General features: G+C 46.5%; 1 protein-coding gene across 6 annotated transcripts in view; it reads right to left on the bottom strand.

Moving 5' to 3' along the window:
- Positions 1-804: 804 nt before the first annotated feature.
- Positions 805-15,450, bottom strand: part of Prickle1 (prickle planar cell polarity protein 1) — an 88,288-nt gene continuing 73,642 nt past the window's right edge. For all 6 annotated transcript variants that reach the window (XM_050129504.1, XM_050129539.1, XM_050129537.1 and 3 more), the window contains exons 2-8: positions 11,618-11,803; positions 9,921-10,034; positions 9,046-9,183; positions 8,349-8,552; positions 5,710-5,896; positions 3,503-4,366; positions 805-1,839 (exon numbers count right to left, since the gene is read on the bottom strand). In XM_050129504.1, coding sequence (XP_049985461.1) covers positions 983-1,839; positions 3,503-4,366; positions 5,710-5,896; positions 8,349-8,552; positions 9,046-9,183; positions 9,921-10,034; positions 11,618-11,749 — 2,496 coding nt within the window. In that variant the 5' untranslated portion in view covers positions 11,750-11,803 and the 3' untranslated portion in view covers positions 805-982. The remainder of the gene's footprint in view (positions 1,840-3,502; positions 4,367-5,709; positions 5,897-8,348; positions 8,553-9,045; positions 9,184-9,920; positions 10,035-11,617; positions 11,804-15,450) is intronic.

The raw sequence follows: 15,450 nt of genomic DNA, 5'->3' as shown, positions 1-15,450 counted from the left end.
GCTTCTCCTTGGTTTCACCATATACTCCAGAGGTACGTGTGGGGCTTGTTTTTACATTTATACAGTTTACAAAGCTTGACCCATAAATAACACTTGTAAGAGTAACAGGGTCCCAGTAACAACTATGTACATAGCCCCACCATGCATACAGAGCCTTTTATAATATTGAAAAAAAACAAACAAACCAACTTTCCGTCACTAAGCAATATAAATTGACTGTCTAAACTTATAAACCCTGATTAAAATACAAGCAACCTTCTCACCCATAAATGCTGTTTCCGGTTCCCTAATGAATCTAGCACGGCAGTGTAACAAACATCTTGCATTTCAGGGATATAAAAATATCAGCTTTAAAATCTGAACTGTACAGTATATACATTAATATTTGCACCGTTAAATTAGGAATACACTTTAAGGTCTATGAAATACTACATATAAATAGCAAGGCCTTTCGATCTGTAGCTGGAAGTAATACAATATGTTTACCTGGCTAATAAGGAAGGGCTGAAGGGGAACAAGTTCGCCTCACGCAATGGGACACGTGGTGGTGAGCTAGGTCGTCATGGTGACATGCATGCCTCACAACACGACACCACTCAGGACCTGAGCCAACCTGACTGAGTTAAGGACAAGCACTCCTGCCCACAAAGGTGGCTGTCCGGCTTCTAAAACGAACACTCTGTCCAATCACCTGGTGGCAGTTTCCGGAGAGTTCTCTTTGTGGACTGGAGACCAAAGCAGTTGTAATTTACCTGCCACTGGCACAAGACAGTGTTTTAATCTGGCGCCACCCAGGAAGGGCACCTGGAGGAGGCCACCCCTCTCTGTGTGTTAATCTGACTGTAAACAGCAGTAGGCTCTCATTTACGTAGGCCAAGGAAGCACTTCACACTATTTCAGCGAACTCTCCTAGAGTGAATAAAAGGTCCAAGTCCGGGTTAAATGGCTAACTTTTAAACAGATCCCCTCGGGGTCTACTTGGTTAAGAAATAATACAGTTTTTGCCCTTGTGTCCTTTTTTCTTCTTGGATTTAGTTGTCCTCTGGCTAAACTGTGGAGTGGGCAGTGCAGACGTTGGACTAGAAAGGTCATCTGTGTAGTAGGTGAATCTCTGCGGCCGCGGCTGAGGGATCGGTTGTCCGAGAAAATAGCCTTCTTCTTCGGAGTCGGAGGAGGACGTGGAGGACGAACCCCAGGAGTCATCATCATCCCCATAGAGGCCCAGGAACCTGTTCATTCCTGGGTTCTGCAGGGCGTAATCAGACGTGGCATGGGCATACTGGCCGTAGAGATCGGCATTCTGCAGGTACGCTTGAAGCTCCCGGGCGCCTTTGTTCTGTATGAATTTCTCATAGTTATCCGGCGTGTACAGACGAAGTCTGTCCTTGGGAGAGTACTTCCTTTCCGTGACCAGGTTCAGGGCATTGTCGGACCGCGACTTCCTGCTTCTCCGGTGGCGATGGTGGTGAGGCCTGGATCCCCTTTCTTCAAAGTGATACACGCGTCTCCGAGTCCTTTCACTCATGGGAGGCTGCCGGATTTCGACGTCATAGCTCCCGTTGTCAATGACGTCATCCGAGAACTTGACCTGCTGAGGTCTGGACTGAGACTTGGATCTTCTGAGCACTGGCAGGTGGACTGGCTTTTCCTCAGGCATGATTTTTTCCGGACATAACTCTGAATTCAGACTCTTTAAGGACTCCGCACTCCTGTGCAGCATGGAGGAGTTCAGAGTGCCCATGTTGCTCATTTTCTCACAGTCCTCAGCCTCCACCTCCTCAAAGTTCTGCAGAGAGTATAATGACGGCCTGGGCTTGCTTTCTCCGTCCACTGATGCTCCTGCAACAGAGCCCAAAACATGATGTGATTCTCACAAGTCCCAACATCCGCACAAACCTTAAATGTGGTACAGAAAAGCATCTACAAGAAAATTCCCTATTGAATCATCTGATTCAAACACACTTGGGGAAGCCTATGTGTAGTGTTTACCAACTGAGAAGTATGAACTTTGTTAATGCCACCAGGGAACCTAAAGATTGTTCTAGCACGTGCCACAGGCAGCACAGACGGAAGCTCCGAGAGCCACCCCCTTTGAATGTCAGTCAGCCCCTTCGGAGTGGACAGTTGTCTTCATCTTAGACTGGGGACAGCAGCCTGCTGTGTGCAGTCACACCAGAACACGGCTGTACTTAGGTTGTCTGGGGCTGATTCCCCCTGTGGCAGAAGCTAGCCATAAACTGAGCTGTTGAGAGCAAAGGTTTGCCAGCCCCAGGTCTGCGCCCTCGGTTAGTCATCCGACTCCAGTCTTTAAAATGCTTCACTTCTGGATCGCTCTTATTCCTAAACCAAGAGCAGTGATCTCGGTGACGATATGCCTTACTCAAGTTTCTATGAATCTAGGACAGCGAGAGACTGGTATGGGCCCCTGATCGGCTCCTGTAAGATGCTAACTCCCTACTCTGGAAAGATAGCTTGTTTATTCCCAAGGACTGTCAGTCTCTAGCATTTGACTTTTTAGTTTTCAGCACTGGGGGGGGGGGGTGTGGGTTAAACCAATGGCCTTGCACACACAAAGTGTTTCCTGTACTTCTGAGCTTCACCTCCATCCAGCCGCTGCCTTTCACGCAGTTGTACCCAGAAAGGGTGACACGTTAACCTGGCAGACAGTCTCACCCGCCATGCTTCCTCCGCTCTCCTTACAAGAGGACCCGTGTGACAGGCCAGGAACCAGGAAGGAGCAGTGTCTCACCGTTCTGCACAGACCACCGGCAGCGGAGAGCACTCGGTCCTTTTCCTGGCTTTGTTATAACACTATAAAGGACGGGCTGTTACTAGTTTGTGAACTAGGTGCAGGAGCATAGTGTTTTTGTGTCCTAAGCAAATATCCATATGAAATTCATATAACATGCTGGGTTTTTTTTTTACACCAGTCTTATCTTCATATCCTGGGTAACATCAGCCACTCAGCTGTCAAACAATTTGTTTCCTCCTATTTAAAATTAATAATATCTACTTTATACAACTCAGGGTTATTTTAGCATAAAGCATAGGATGAATAATAAGAATTTGCCTCAGAAACACTAAAGCACAATTTTATAATGAGGAAAAAAAAAAACATTTAGGTTTTTTTTTTTTTTTTTTGAGCTATCTCAACCCACAGAGCAATCCAAGGTTTTTTGTTTTTAACAGTTAAAAATTTATAACATATTCAGGCTACTTTTACTATCTTAAAATTCATATAGTATAATCTGAACACAGAATCTCTAACCCCTGATCCAGGCAAAGATAGATGTTCTTATCCAAATCAGTTTCCTCCAGGAAGTCACACTGAGTACTCACCTCACAGACACACCCGCCTAACATCCTGTGGCATTCCAATGAAACACCTTTGTTCCTCCAGAGTTTTAAATACGACGCCACCTACTGGCACTCGGTGGTAACTTGTTAACAAACCTTTCAGCGCCTGCCTTTTCAAACACCCCACAGTCCCCGGGTGACATACCTGTGATATTGGACAACGCCAAAGAATCCATAGAATCCCGGACACTTTGTTCTGGCTTCAGGTCAGACAGACACTCCAGGGAGTCTTCATACCACTGGCTTTGGTCATGGTTATACCCGGCAGCACCGTGGTCCAGATCCAACTCTTGCAGCCTGCGGCTGCTGGCAGGGCCAGGATGACTGCCATAGGCAGAGTCACCTAGCCCGTCCTGGGACTGTGCCCAATACATATCAGACTGGTACTTCTTACTGACCAGGCCCTGGTGATTTGGCTTCACCTCAGGCTTGTTTTTGACCATGCTGTCAGGCATCCAGTGCTCACTGGCTCTAATCTCCACCTCACCGGGCTGCTGCTGGAAGAGGCTTTTATCCCCGAATTTGAGGAGGAGCTGTGTCATGTAATCCTCATGTTCGGCCCATTCTTCAGGTTCTTCGGAGGCTTCCTGATCGACTCTGGCTTTCCAGAACTCCTCATTAGCAAAGCCTGCTCCCTGCCGGGAGAGACTCAAGTCGTCCAGCTTCCGAGATAGGGTGTCGTCAGCATTGCCGTTAAGACCGGGGAACTTGTAGTTCAGAGCAGGGGAGAGGAGCAGAGACTGTCTGCACTGGTCTGCGGAGCGACTGCTTCTGCCCATCCGCACGCTTCTCCTCGAGTCCCTGGATCGGGCAGACTGGAAGGCAGAGTCGGAAGAATCGGAGGCGTGCATGTCTTCGCCTAGGCTGCAGGTCTTGGAGCAATAAATCTGACCTTGCTTTGGAAGGAAGGGGCATCCCAGCAGAGAGGCCTTACACTGAGCGCAGGAAAAGCAGGCCTCTGTGGCATGCCAGTGTTGCCCGTCATAGGTCATCTGTGCATGGTCCACACCTGTGTTAAGAGACAGGAAAACACTTAGGTGCTGGGGAGAGGTGTGGACAGGAGGGAACTTGTGGGTGATGGGAACGCTCTGGGCTTTGTTTTAAGGGAAACATCTCACTATGTGGTCCAGGTCAGCTGTGAACCCGGGGTTGACTCTTGAGTTCTTGCCCCTTCCTGCCTTAGCCTCTGTGTTAGGACTCCAGATGTGCACTACATACACATCTGGCTCGATGTTGCCTTGATCTTGTCAGGTGTGGGTTACATATACGGTTCACCGTCCCTATCTGTAGATAATGTATTTGTCAACTTATCTGTTCAAAGGATTATTTGTAATCCCAGCATTGATAGCCAAAACAGGGTCATCAACAGACATGCAGATCCATTAAGATTTAAATTGAAGGACTGGAGAGATGGCTCAGAGGTTAAGAGCATTGTCTGCTCTTCCAGAGGTCCTGAGTTCAATTCCCAGCAACCACAGGGTGGCTCACAACCATCTGTAATGAGATCTGGTGCCCTCTCCTGGCAAGTGTATATATAATAAATTATACATTGTATATTTATATATCAATATATTAATACGAATATTCTAATACAATAATATTTATATTAGTATGTCAATATTTCTATATTATACACTAATACTTTTATATTAATTTATTATGTTTATTATATTATTATATGTTAATTAATTATAAATTGATTAATTAAAGAAGATTCAAATTGACCAACACATGTTCCCCACTGAGGCCATACAAAGGGACCCTTTGGATTCATTTACTGTGCTATAGTCAAGTATCCTGAGCTTCACATGTTTATTGCCATGATGTTTGCATTTCTGTGCTTTTGCTGTTGAACATGTTTGAGGCATGTAGTTGAACTTGTGCTTCTACACACATGCAGATACAAGTATTCCATCGGCTTTAACTGTGAGCCACATGCTGCTGGCTGAGAGCTGGCTGCTGCCCGTATATTTTCAATGAAAGGCTTTAACCTCAAAACACATGAAACAGATGTATTAATAGGCTGAGAAAAAAAAAAATGGTGTGACCAGGGCTTTCCTAGTATAGACAAGGTCCTGGGTTTTACCCCCTATCCCCACCAGAAAAAGGAAAATCCCCAGAGGCCCATGGGAACTTTAACTGAGCGTGCCTAGAATCAGCTCAGTGTTCGCTGCTATGAACAATCAGAACAGCCTATTCATCTGACAATCACTGACGTGCCGTGTGCTCCGATACGTGTAAATTATACCTCAATTTTCACCAGCGTTAACAAAGGAGCAAGACGGCGGATAATCACCGACGGCTGCGGCTGTATGACAGGGCATACAGGAGGTGGGCGGCAGCCACACTCACCAATATGCTCCCCACACGTTTCACAGTACTCCGCGTAGAGAGACTCGAAGCAGCCGCAGCAGAAGGGGCGGCCATCCTTCATAATGTACCTCTGCCCCCCCAGGACCGTCTCGCATTCCAGGCAGCAGAAGTGTTTCATGTGCCAGTGGCGACCCTCGGCTTCTGTGCACTCATCAGCGAAGATTATCTTTAAAAAGAAACACAGAACCGCAGAATGGAAGGTCAGTATGCAAGCAAAAACAAATAAACAAATTAGCATATGTCCAAGACAAGCCTCCACTCTGCACAGCTGACACTGGCTCTCGAACCTGAGCTCAAACACCCTGCAGCAGGTCCTGTCTTAGGGGTTCTTTGGTGGTGACATTCTTGTTGGAGGTGTCCTTTGTGGCGGCCCTCGCCCTCTAGATCATCTGGTGAAGAGTGTGTGTGGGAGGTGTTATAAAATAGCCGTGCCCTAGCAGTGGAAAAAGGCACAGACCTCATGTCTGCCCACCTGTATGACCCTGGCATCTTGGGGTACATGGTGGGCATGTACAGCGGCCTGGACAAGACCCAGGAGAGAGGAGAGGAGAAGAAAATGCAGGCAGTGAGGCAGCTAGCTGCAGAAAATGGAGAAAAAGCTCACAGCAGAGGAAATGGCATGCGGAGTACGAAGGGGTGGAACAGAAGGTTGACACACCCACAGGGTACCCAGAGGCCACCAAACCCAGCATGGAAAAGCTCTTGCTCCTGGAACTTAGCAATAAGAGGCCTATAGAGTTTGCAGGACAGGATGGAGAATGAGAAGGGCCAATGTGAGCAACTGGAAGTCCAGGCTGCTCTTGTTTGCTTCCAAAGCCTTAAACTGTAAAGCTCTGAACTTTTACAAAGAGAAGCAGAAAAAGAAAACGTTAGCTTCAATTGGAAAGGGGTCTTTGGTTTGGAAGGTCAACCTGTTCTAGTATGTTCTTTAGTTGCTCTAACTTTCTACATCTAATTTCTTGTTAAGTTAAATCCTCATCAGATCATCGATAACTTTCAACAAGTCATTCTTCTTTCCTACGTGTCTGCTTTTTGTTGGCTGGAAGAGTGTATAACTTTGTTTATTTGGTTTTTGGGGGCAGGGTTTCTCTGGGTAGCCCTGGCTGTCCTAGAACTCGCTCTGTAAATCAGGCTGGCCTCAAACTCAAGAGATCTGTGTGCCTCTGCCTCCTGAGTGTTGGGCTCAAAGGCACGCGCCACCACACCCAATGAGTGTTTGGCTTTGTTACCACAAAGGGCCTGACCCACTGACTTAGTTATAGTGTGTTTATACTCTTGGTGTTCATCATACATGTAAGAAAGAAAGAGTCAACTACAAAATATGCAGTGGTTTGTAATGTGTGTGCCTACATAGATAGCTACAGATAGACACTGGCTTCATGCGTGTTTCCATTTCACTGACAAAGACTTGCCTACAAGAATACAAACCGGCACTTTGGAGAGGGGAAACTAAAAGCTTGCTTAAACTTGGAGGTAGAAGTGATTTATTACACTTTTGTTCCCAAGGACCATTTTAGTGGCGAAATCTGACAACGCACACATTAGCAGTCAAGTCAATTGTGGTCTACGTATGTTTTAACTGAAACCAGTGTCTGTCGAGTGAACACCGAGACTGGGGATGTGTGAACAGTTGTGAAGGAAGTGTTTGTCTGATACAGAGGCCACTGTACATTAAGGACTTTAAAATCTTTATATTTCATTAAAGAAATATATGTGTGGATGTATAACCAGAAAACTTTCTGTCCCAGACTGAGGAAGACAAAGAAGACACAAGGAGGAACCCTAATTGCAGGGAACCACGTAATGTCCTTTTCCTATATGACTGCCTAAAGACCTAAAATACTCACTGATGGGGAAAAAAAAGCAAAGACAACAATCTAATCAAAGCCAATAGGTGTAGGCATGGCCCCTGCATGAATGGTGATTCTTGCTCTTGCCATATACAGCATGGCACCTGGGAGCGGGGAGAAAGGTGTATAGGGCTGTCTATAGTATCTTTTCAACCTTTTCAAAAATAAAGTCACTTTAAAACAAGTTTGGCGGGCATTGCGGTATGTATCTATTATTCCAACACTTGGAAACAGGAGGCAGGAGCATAAGGAATTCAAAGTTTTGAACTTCAACTACATAGTAAAGTAAGTTTGAGGCCTGTCTAGCCTTATGAGACCATTAAAAAAAATAAAAATCTCTATATAATAATAATAATAATGTAAGAGAAAGAAATTCCTTTTACACTGTTATCCACCTATGCTATATCCTTGACTAACTTTGGTCTGTCTTTCTAGCCTTTGCTAACTGTATACAACATGTCCATTATATCGAGTTCTTTCTTTCCTATATTTGAAAAAAAATAAAGGTTGTAGTCTACATATTCTTCTGCAGTGTTTTTCCCCCCTACATTTCATCGGAGACATCCATGGACAAGCAAAAAGCACCTGCTTGCCCCCTATTTATTGGCTACACAGAATTCCATTGTGGATGGGCAACTCTATCTTAAAAATATCCATAAAGAACAAAGCAGGAGGCACGTGTTTTGCTTAGTTGTGAACAATGGAATGTTGGCTGTTATTTTTTTCCATTATTAAGGGATGAACTTTTTTTTTTGTTTTGTTTTTTACCTCATCACAGGCTGAGCACCGAGGTTTGAGCAGTTCTGCATGGTGCCTGCCACAGTGAATTTTTCCATCCTGATAGAAATAGATGAGGTCGACCAGTAGCTCATTGCACGTGAAGCAGACAAAGCAGGACGGATGCCAGCATACTCCGGGGCCTGCGCGGGAGGCAAACACCGCGACCTCCCCTCCGTTCATCTGCAATCCACACTAAAACAAAGATTGGAAATTAAAATGACCCTTCGTTTAAGTTACTGGATTTTTAGTTTTTCCCACTTTTAAGTAAACTACAAGGGTTTTTTTGTTTTTCGTGTTTTTAGGATAGCTTTAATTTCTGTCTACTGCTGGTGATTGAACGACACCAACACCTCTACACAGGCAACTCTTCCCAGTTCTGCCCAGTGTGACTGAGCTGCCTTCTACTCTAGAGCTTTCCTAGGGGCTGAGAACCATTAGTAGCGGATCAGAATGTCTTCATTATCTATGTTTTAATACAAGGGTCCCTCCCTGCAGGACAGTGTCATTCAAACAGACTGACTCCGGTTGTCACACAGCCATGCAGGCAGTAAGTAAGAACCGGTAGGGAATTCCTTTTCTTCAGAAGTTTTTATAGGCTGTGCATCCACGCCACCCATCAGCCACCCTCCACTCACCCCTCCCACACCGCTGCCACCTGCCCTCTGCGCGCCCTAGAAGGGGCTACCTGCTCACACGCCGCATGCATCACAGCTCTGGACAAGAGCTTAATGGTTCCTCTCCCGAGCGCTTCTTTCTTCCTCTGTGCACTGAACACCTGCAGCTCCTTTTTCTCCTCTTCACTTAAAGATTGGCAGTACCGCACCTTCGCAGGAAAGAGAACAGAGGTGAGTGCTGCAGGGTGGCCGTGATGGCTCTTCCTTCCCGGAGTATCAGGACGGAAAACAGTACACCTGCCTGCCCTTCCCTGCCTCAAACCCTCAGTTATAATACGGCTCGGCTGGATGTGGTGGTGGTTCTCACCTTTAATCCCAGCACCCATGCGGCTGAGACCTGCCCACCTCCAGGAGTTCGAAGCCAGCCTGGTCTGCATGTCGAGATCCAGACCCCGTCTCAAAAAAAATAAAGTAAAATGGACCTCAATCTCTAGAAAAGGGACGCACTATCTGACAGAACGGGCGTGGCTCACTATTTTCTAAGTGTGAACTGATTGCAGTCCTTAGCAGCAAGAAAGATGCCACCGTCCACAGAAGGTTGAGACCGGGTAATTGCCACGTTCACTCCTTCCCGCTGCGTTCTGCAGGCACTCGGGTCTTCAATCCTGAACTACCTTCAAGTGCTCGTCCTGCACAGGGAAGGAAAAGCTCCCGGTAATTGGTGGGTGGCTGAAAACACTATCAAGAATAACCTGTGTGAAGAGTCCCGCTGTGATACTCTTTTCTCTATTCTAAAAAAAAGGAAGAAAAGCCTTGTGCGTAAGGTAACCTTTTAAGAAAGGCCGAAGAACTGCCTAGCCAGTGAAGAGCTGGGCTTTCGGAAAGGCCCCAGGACGCTGACTGTTTATTTTCTTCTTACTAATTAGCTTTCCTCCTGTTACTTTACCTCGTTATCATGTGGTGGCAACTGGTACAAAAGCTGTTTAATCCGGTGTTTCTCTCCGGGGCTGTTCACGTAAGGGACCTTGTCCTCCGGCAAGCAAGCAAAGTAAAGCTGGATCTGTGGGGGCAGCACAGGATAGATACCATCAATACACAAAAGGAAGGCCTTCACCTCTCCCTCCTTTGGGGGGGGGTCTGCCCCCCTGCAGCTAATGAGGGGACCAGCTGAGCCAACTCAGCAGCGGTGCAAACCTGCATCTGCTAGCATCAACTAGCATCCAGCTGCTAAATTGCTCCTCAGGAATGCAATTTGCAGTGACAATTAAGGACATCATAAATTACGTGCTATCAAACGCACTCATTTATGGTTCCTGTTCCCCAGTCTTACAAAGGTCAGCCGAGGGATCAAGAGAGAGTCCTAGGTGAATTCTTGGAGATTCTGTGACAAATATCCAAGATCCGGCCTCTAAACAGACAGACTCAATTTTCTCTCTAAATTCTACGATTCTCTCTGCTATCCGCTTTACAGGGTTTGGATGGGTGTTATCTGCAGTACGCAGCATGCTGAGCTGGTCTCAGCTCACTTTGAAAGGGGACATCATTTTCATGTCTCTATTGTCTTTTAGGAAATCCCTTGGTGAAGGCCACAAAGGATGCTGCAATGCTGAGGTGGAATCAAAGGGATTCAAGTAGAAGACCTAAAGGACCTGGGGGCCATCTGCTAGCAGTGGTTCAACAAACACCATCTAGGATGTAAGGGAGTCTCTCAAAATTCCACTTCCCCAACGGCTATGCCAGCACACCTTTGCTTCCTGTGTGGGCTCTAGAAGCTTTTCTGATACCTTACTATTACTAGTCGCTACTTATACACTGGGTCTTGAATGTATAACGATGCCTTATCTAACTCAAAGGGGTTCCCTCCCACCTTCCAAGAAAGGTAACTCGACAACCAGACGCGAGACTGCGGTCTTCTATTCTGAAGGACAACTTTGCTTGCCTAAGACCCACCAACAATTTGTGATATCATCATCATAAGGATACTGGGAAATGAAAATAGGCAGACACTGTCCCCATCATCCCCAAACAGCGACGCAAAGGAAGCACCATGCAGGTGCTTTCCCAGTGTCCGCTGCACTCATGGAAGGCCAGACTTAGTGGCAACATTGCATCCCTCTTCCACATAGGAGAACTGCATAGAACTGGCCAGGAGGTGGCCCTTTTATTTCCTTCTGTTTCTACTGAAGTTCTGAGATATATAAGAGCCAGGCATACGGGCACACGCCTTTCTTTTCAGCACTTGGAAGGCAGAGGAAGGCAGATCTCTGCAAGTTGGAGGCCAGCCAGGACTACACAGGGAGACCCTGTTTCAAAAGACACACCCTGCCCCTGCTCCCCTGACCATCAAAAAGAAAAAAACCAAAAACCCCAAACCATCTAAGTCAGGTAAGTTCCTCTTCCTCCCTGAAGAGGGACTCACAAGAACACTAAGAAGCACACCCGTGGTACCCGGCATTTTATTAATTACAGCAGGAGCTGAGTGCGGCCGTTGGGCCACAGGATCCACGAGTGGGAAGACAGGAAGCTTCGACTAAGAAGCCAAAGAGAACCTTAAAAAGCAAACCCAGCTGAGGGAGAGTGAAGATCCACACTTGCAAAACAGTGGAAGTTCCTGGAAAGCCAATCAAAGAGTGGGCTTCTTACTTGCTCAGGCCTGAGGCCTGGTGGGACCCAGGCATACTCTTCCAGCGCGCAGCCAGAATCGTCGTCTGACGTGGAACTTCTCTGGCACCCGAAGGCCAGTTTGCTCATTTTGGGCTCCATCTCCAAAGGCATAATAATGAGGTTCAAAGCCTGGCTTCTCCGTCACAGGACATTCACCAGTGGCTGCTGTGGATGACACAGGAGAAACGAATGTAAAACCTCCACTCTCCCGAGAGCGTCGACTTAATATCTGTGTCCATGTTGATGCGCCCAGAGAAAGGGATCAAATGCCTGGAGTCACCTGCTAGCCCCAGTACCACTCAAACAATTAGGAAGTGATCCTCCTTAACCAGCTCAGGATCAAAGAAGAAAGGCCACCATGCTAGAGTTCTGGGTCGCCTTTAACAGGTGATTCCTGTTCGTGATTTATTTGGCAAGTACTCAAGGAAACCGCTCTGTGCACTACTTTCCCCACAGGTGAAATCCTGTGCGGTCCTCAGAGTTTAGAAGACAGGAACTGGGCTCTCTGCCTCACCCACCATCAGCTACCCAGGAAGATGGCTGCAGAGATGCTCATTGCTAGGCTCCCCATATTTCCTAAGCAAGTCTTCCATCCCAGGCAGTGCTGACTGCTCAGTGGAGTCCCTGGGACAAACCGCACATTGGACACGTCTAGTCCCTGGACCAAACCTGATTTGCACGGGGATTAGAAAGGGCTCAGGTCAAGAAGGTATTCAGGGAACTCCCTCCACAAACAGTAAAGGAATACACAAGACAGTCCATGCCACAACCAAGTCCAGCTGGGTGACTTGTTAAATCGCATTATCAACCAACATTTTTCTGAAAAGTTAGGCAACGTGTATTGAGTTACTGAGTTATTGCATTTCAACCAGCCCACTCTTAGTCAGTGTGAGGTGTTAAATCTCTGAATAAAAAGCCGCCACAGAAAAAGGACAATGAAGGTGTCAAGACAGTGATCCTGACTCTGGGATGTCAGCTTTGCCAGCCCCGTGGATTGTCTTCTAATCATCCTCACACAGGCCCTAAAGAAAACAAGAACCCTCGCAACGCCAATTTCCTTTATATATTTTGATTTTATAAATTTATATATCAAAATATATAAAGCAAGTTGTGTATATTTTGATTTTATATATACATTTACATATCAAAAAATAGAAAGAAAATTGTGACTAGTCCAATCCAGTCACTTTAGACAAAAGGGGGCTCAAGGATAGCGAATAGCTTGTGTAAGGACTAAAGCCGAAGTCAGACATCAGGAATTCTTCTTACTTAGTAAATGTTCTCATTTGCTTATCCTTGAGGGAAAGGCTGCAATCCTAAACAGCCCCAGCCTGAGATGAAGTCATGTTTCAGCAACTCTCTCTACGCTTAGTGCTGAGGAGAGCGGGGAGAAGCACTTGTTAATATACGTGGCTACCCAAATGTCGTCTTCCTTTCATAAAGCACGGCCACTTTAAACTCAACACTTTGAGCAGCCCACAGACAGAACAGCACCTGCCTCCTACCAGTCCTGCGGGAGAAATGCTGAGTCAGCAGATGCTGCCCCAGCTAGTGGCCTTCGTCCACCCCAACACAGGGGAAGGCGGCCCCCTTTCCGACACCACCATCCTGACCCAGTCATTTCCCACAGGTGCAGACCATTCGTCTTAGGCAGGCTTTCCAAACAGAGGGGCATTCATCCGTTCCCCCTCCTCCCAGCAATAAAAGGGAACGTGTTAATGAAAGTCAGGAGCTGCCTTGGATCTTTTTCTTTTGCCTCAAAAGATCCCCCTCTATGTGGCAAAGGAAAAGGACTAGAGAGAAGGCTTCGGTTTGTAACTCACAGGTTCCCTCCAGGACTGGCACTCCCAATGCAATTTTGCTGAAATTTTGAAATAGGAGCATTTATCTGTTGTCAGACCTGGCTGGGGGTGGGCGGGCTAGGGTGGGAATAACAGAAAATATACAGGTTAAGAAGAACCTGAAAATTAAATGTTACTCTTTCTTAAAAGGAGAAAATAAAGTTCACTATAAATTATGTCAAACCACTTTTTTCTAAACTTGCCCCACCATGTAGAATGCCGAAGATCTGAATCCCCTTATACAGCTGTGCACTCTGAAAATGTGGGCTGTGCCACCACCCTGATGGAGGCGGTCTCTGTGAAATGTCACCACGCCCCCTAGTTGCTTGGATGAACTGGCCACTTCTTAATCCCCCAACTCTCAGAAGTTCATTCCAGCCTCTCAGCCAACTTCACTGAAGACTTAGTTTCTGGCAATATAAAGAGTTCAGCTATCGTGGGAAAACAGGAGTTGTTTTCATCCAAAGTGTGGCTTCGGGTTTGATCAGCAGGGTAGCCAGCTTACCTGCTACCGTTGGCATTACAATATTTAAGTACAGTATGAAGCAGTGTGAGATGGGCGGTGTGTCTCACTCAACACATGCTGAGCCTCAGGGTCTGGTGTCCAGGGCATGTAGTTAGGGAGCCTTAGGAGCAGACCCATCTGGGTGAGAAACAAGCAGGAGGTTGGAAGAGCTGGTATACTTTTCTTTTTTTTTAAATTTTTTTGTCTTTCAAGACAGGGTTTCTCTGTGTAGCCCTAGCTGCCCTGGAACTTGCTCTGCAGACCAGGCTGGCCTGGAACCCAGAGATCTGCCTGCCTCTGCCTAGAGTTGGTATATTTTAAAGGGGTCATCATGGTGGTATTCCACACAACTTAAGTCAGAAAGTGTTAACAGTTCCACACCCCTCCTTTGTCTTTTCTCGCCCCCTCTTTCTTGAAGACTAGCTAGCTACTCTCACCATTTAAAAAGAACCACACTCGCAGCCTGAAGATGTATGACCTTTCAATCATCATATAAGTGTCAAGAGAACATCTGACCCAGAAGGTAAGAGTGATAGTCCGGGTGAAGGATCTGGTGTTCAATGTTGGGGAAACTGAGTTCTGAAATTCTGGATCCCCTCATGAGTCATCAAATACCCCGAGGCCTGGCTCTTTAAAAGCAGCAAAAGGGGGTACGACTCAATGGTTAAGAACACTTGCTCTGTTTCTCAAGAGTTCGGTTCCCACAACCACCTGTCCCTTCAGCTCTAGGGGAATCTGATTCCCTTCCGGCTGGCACACACACCAAAGCTTTCCTTGGAAAGATGCTTTTAAGGCTACAAAAGACTCTGCAACCAAGAAGGAACTCTCTGAGTACACAGCATCAAAGTTACTACTGCAGGGTACCACAAGAGACGGTTCCTTTAGCCATGACTGAGAAGACTTTCTTGAAGCTGACGGGGGACATTTGGAATAGGAACATGCTAATGACAAAAGAAGACAGGGTGCTGACCCCTGGATTTTACTTTTAATTTAGAACTCGGGAGGGTTCTAGCCTCTTAAGGGCAAACGATTTTGAGAAATTACTGGTTGCCACTTCCAGCAGCCTTGGAGGCAGCTCCTCCAGTTCCCACACTAATCCTGGACATGACATGTGTCATGAGCGCACACAGAGCATGTGTGCTGTCTACGGAACAGGTTGGACAACACCTATACATAGTCTTATATATGAAGGGCATCTGTCCCCAATTCATAGTATGACCTCATTCACTCAGTGACCAATGTAGGGGTTTTTTCTTTCTTGATTTATCCATTCCATTCACTCATTCTTATGATTAAAGGTGGGCTGGGGGGGATAACATCAACAAGGTAGCAACTGGGGCCAGAGAGATGGCTCAGTGGTAAAAGCACCTGTTACCCTTCCAAAGGACCCATGTTCAATTACCAGCACCCACATGGTGGCTCACAACAGTCTTGTAACTCCAGTCCCAGAGAACCTGATGCTTTCT

The sequence above is a fragment of the Alexandromys fortis genome, unplaced genomic scaffold (assembly GCF_014885135.2).
Source record: "Alexandromys fortis isolate MF-2015 unplaced genomic scaffold, M_Fortis_MF-2015_v1.1 scaffold_28, whole genome shotgun sequence".
In the NCBI taxonomy this organism is placed as follows: domain Eukaryota; kingdom Metazoa; phylum Chordata; class Mammalia; order Rodentia; family Cricetidae; genus Alexandromys; species Alexandromys fortis.
This window is presented reverse-complemented; position numbering and strand designations above follow the sequence as displayed.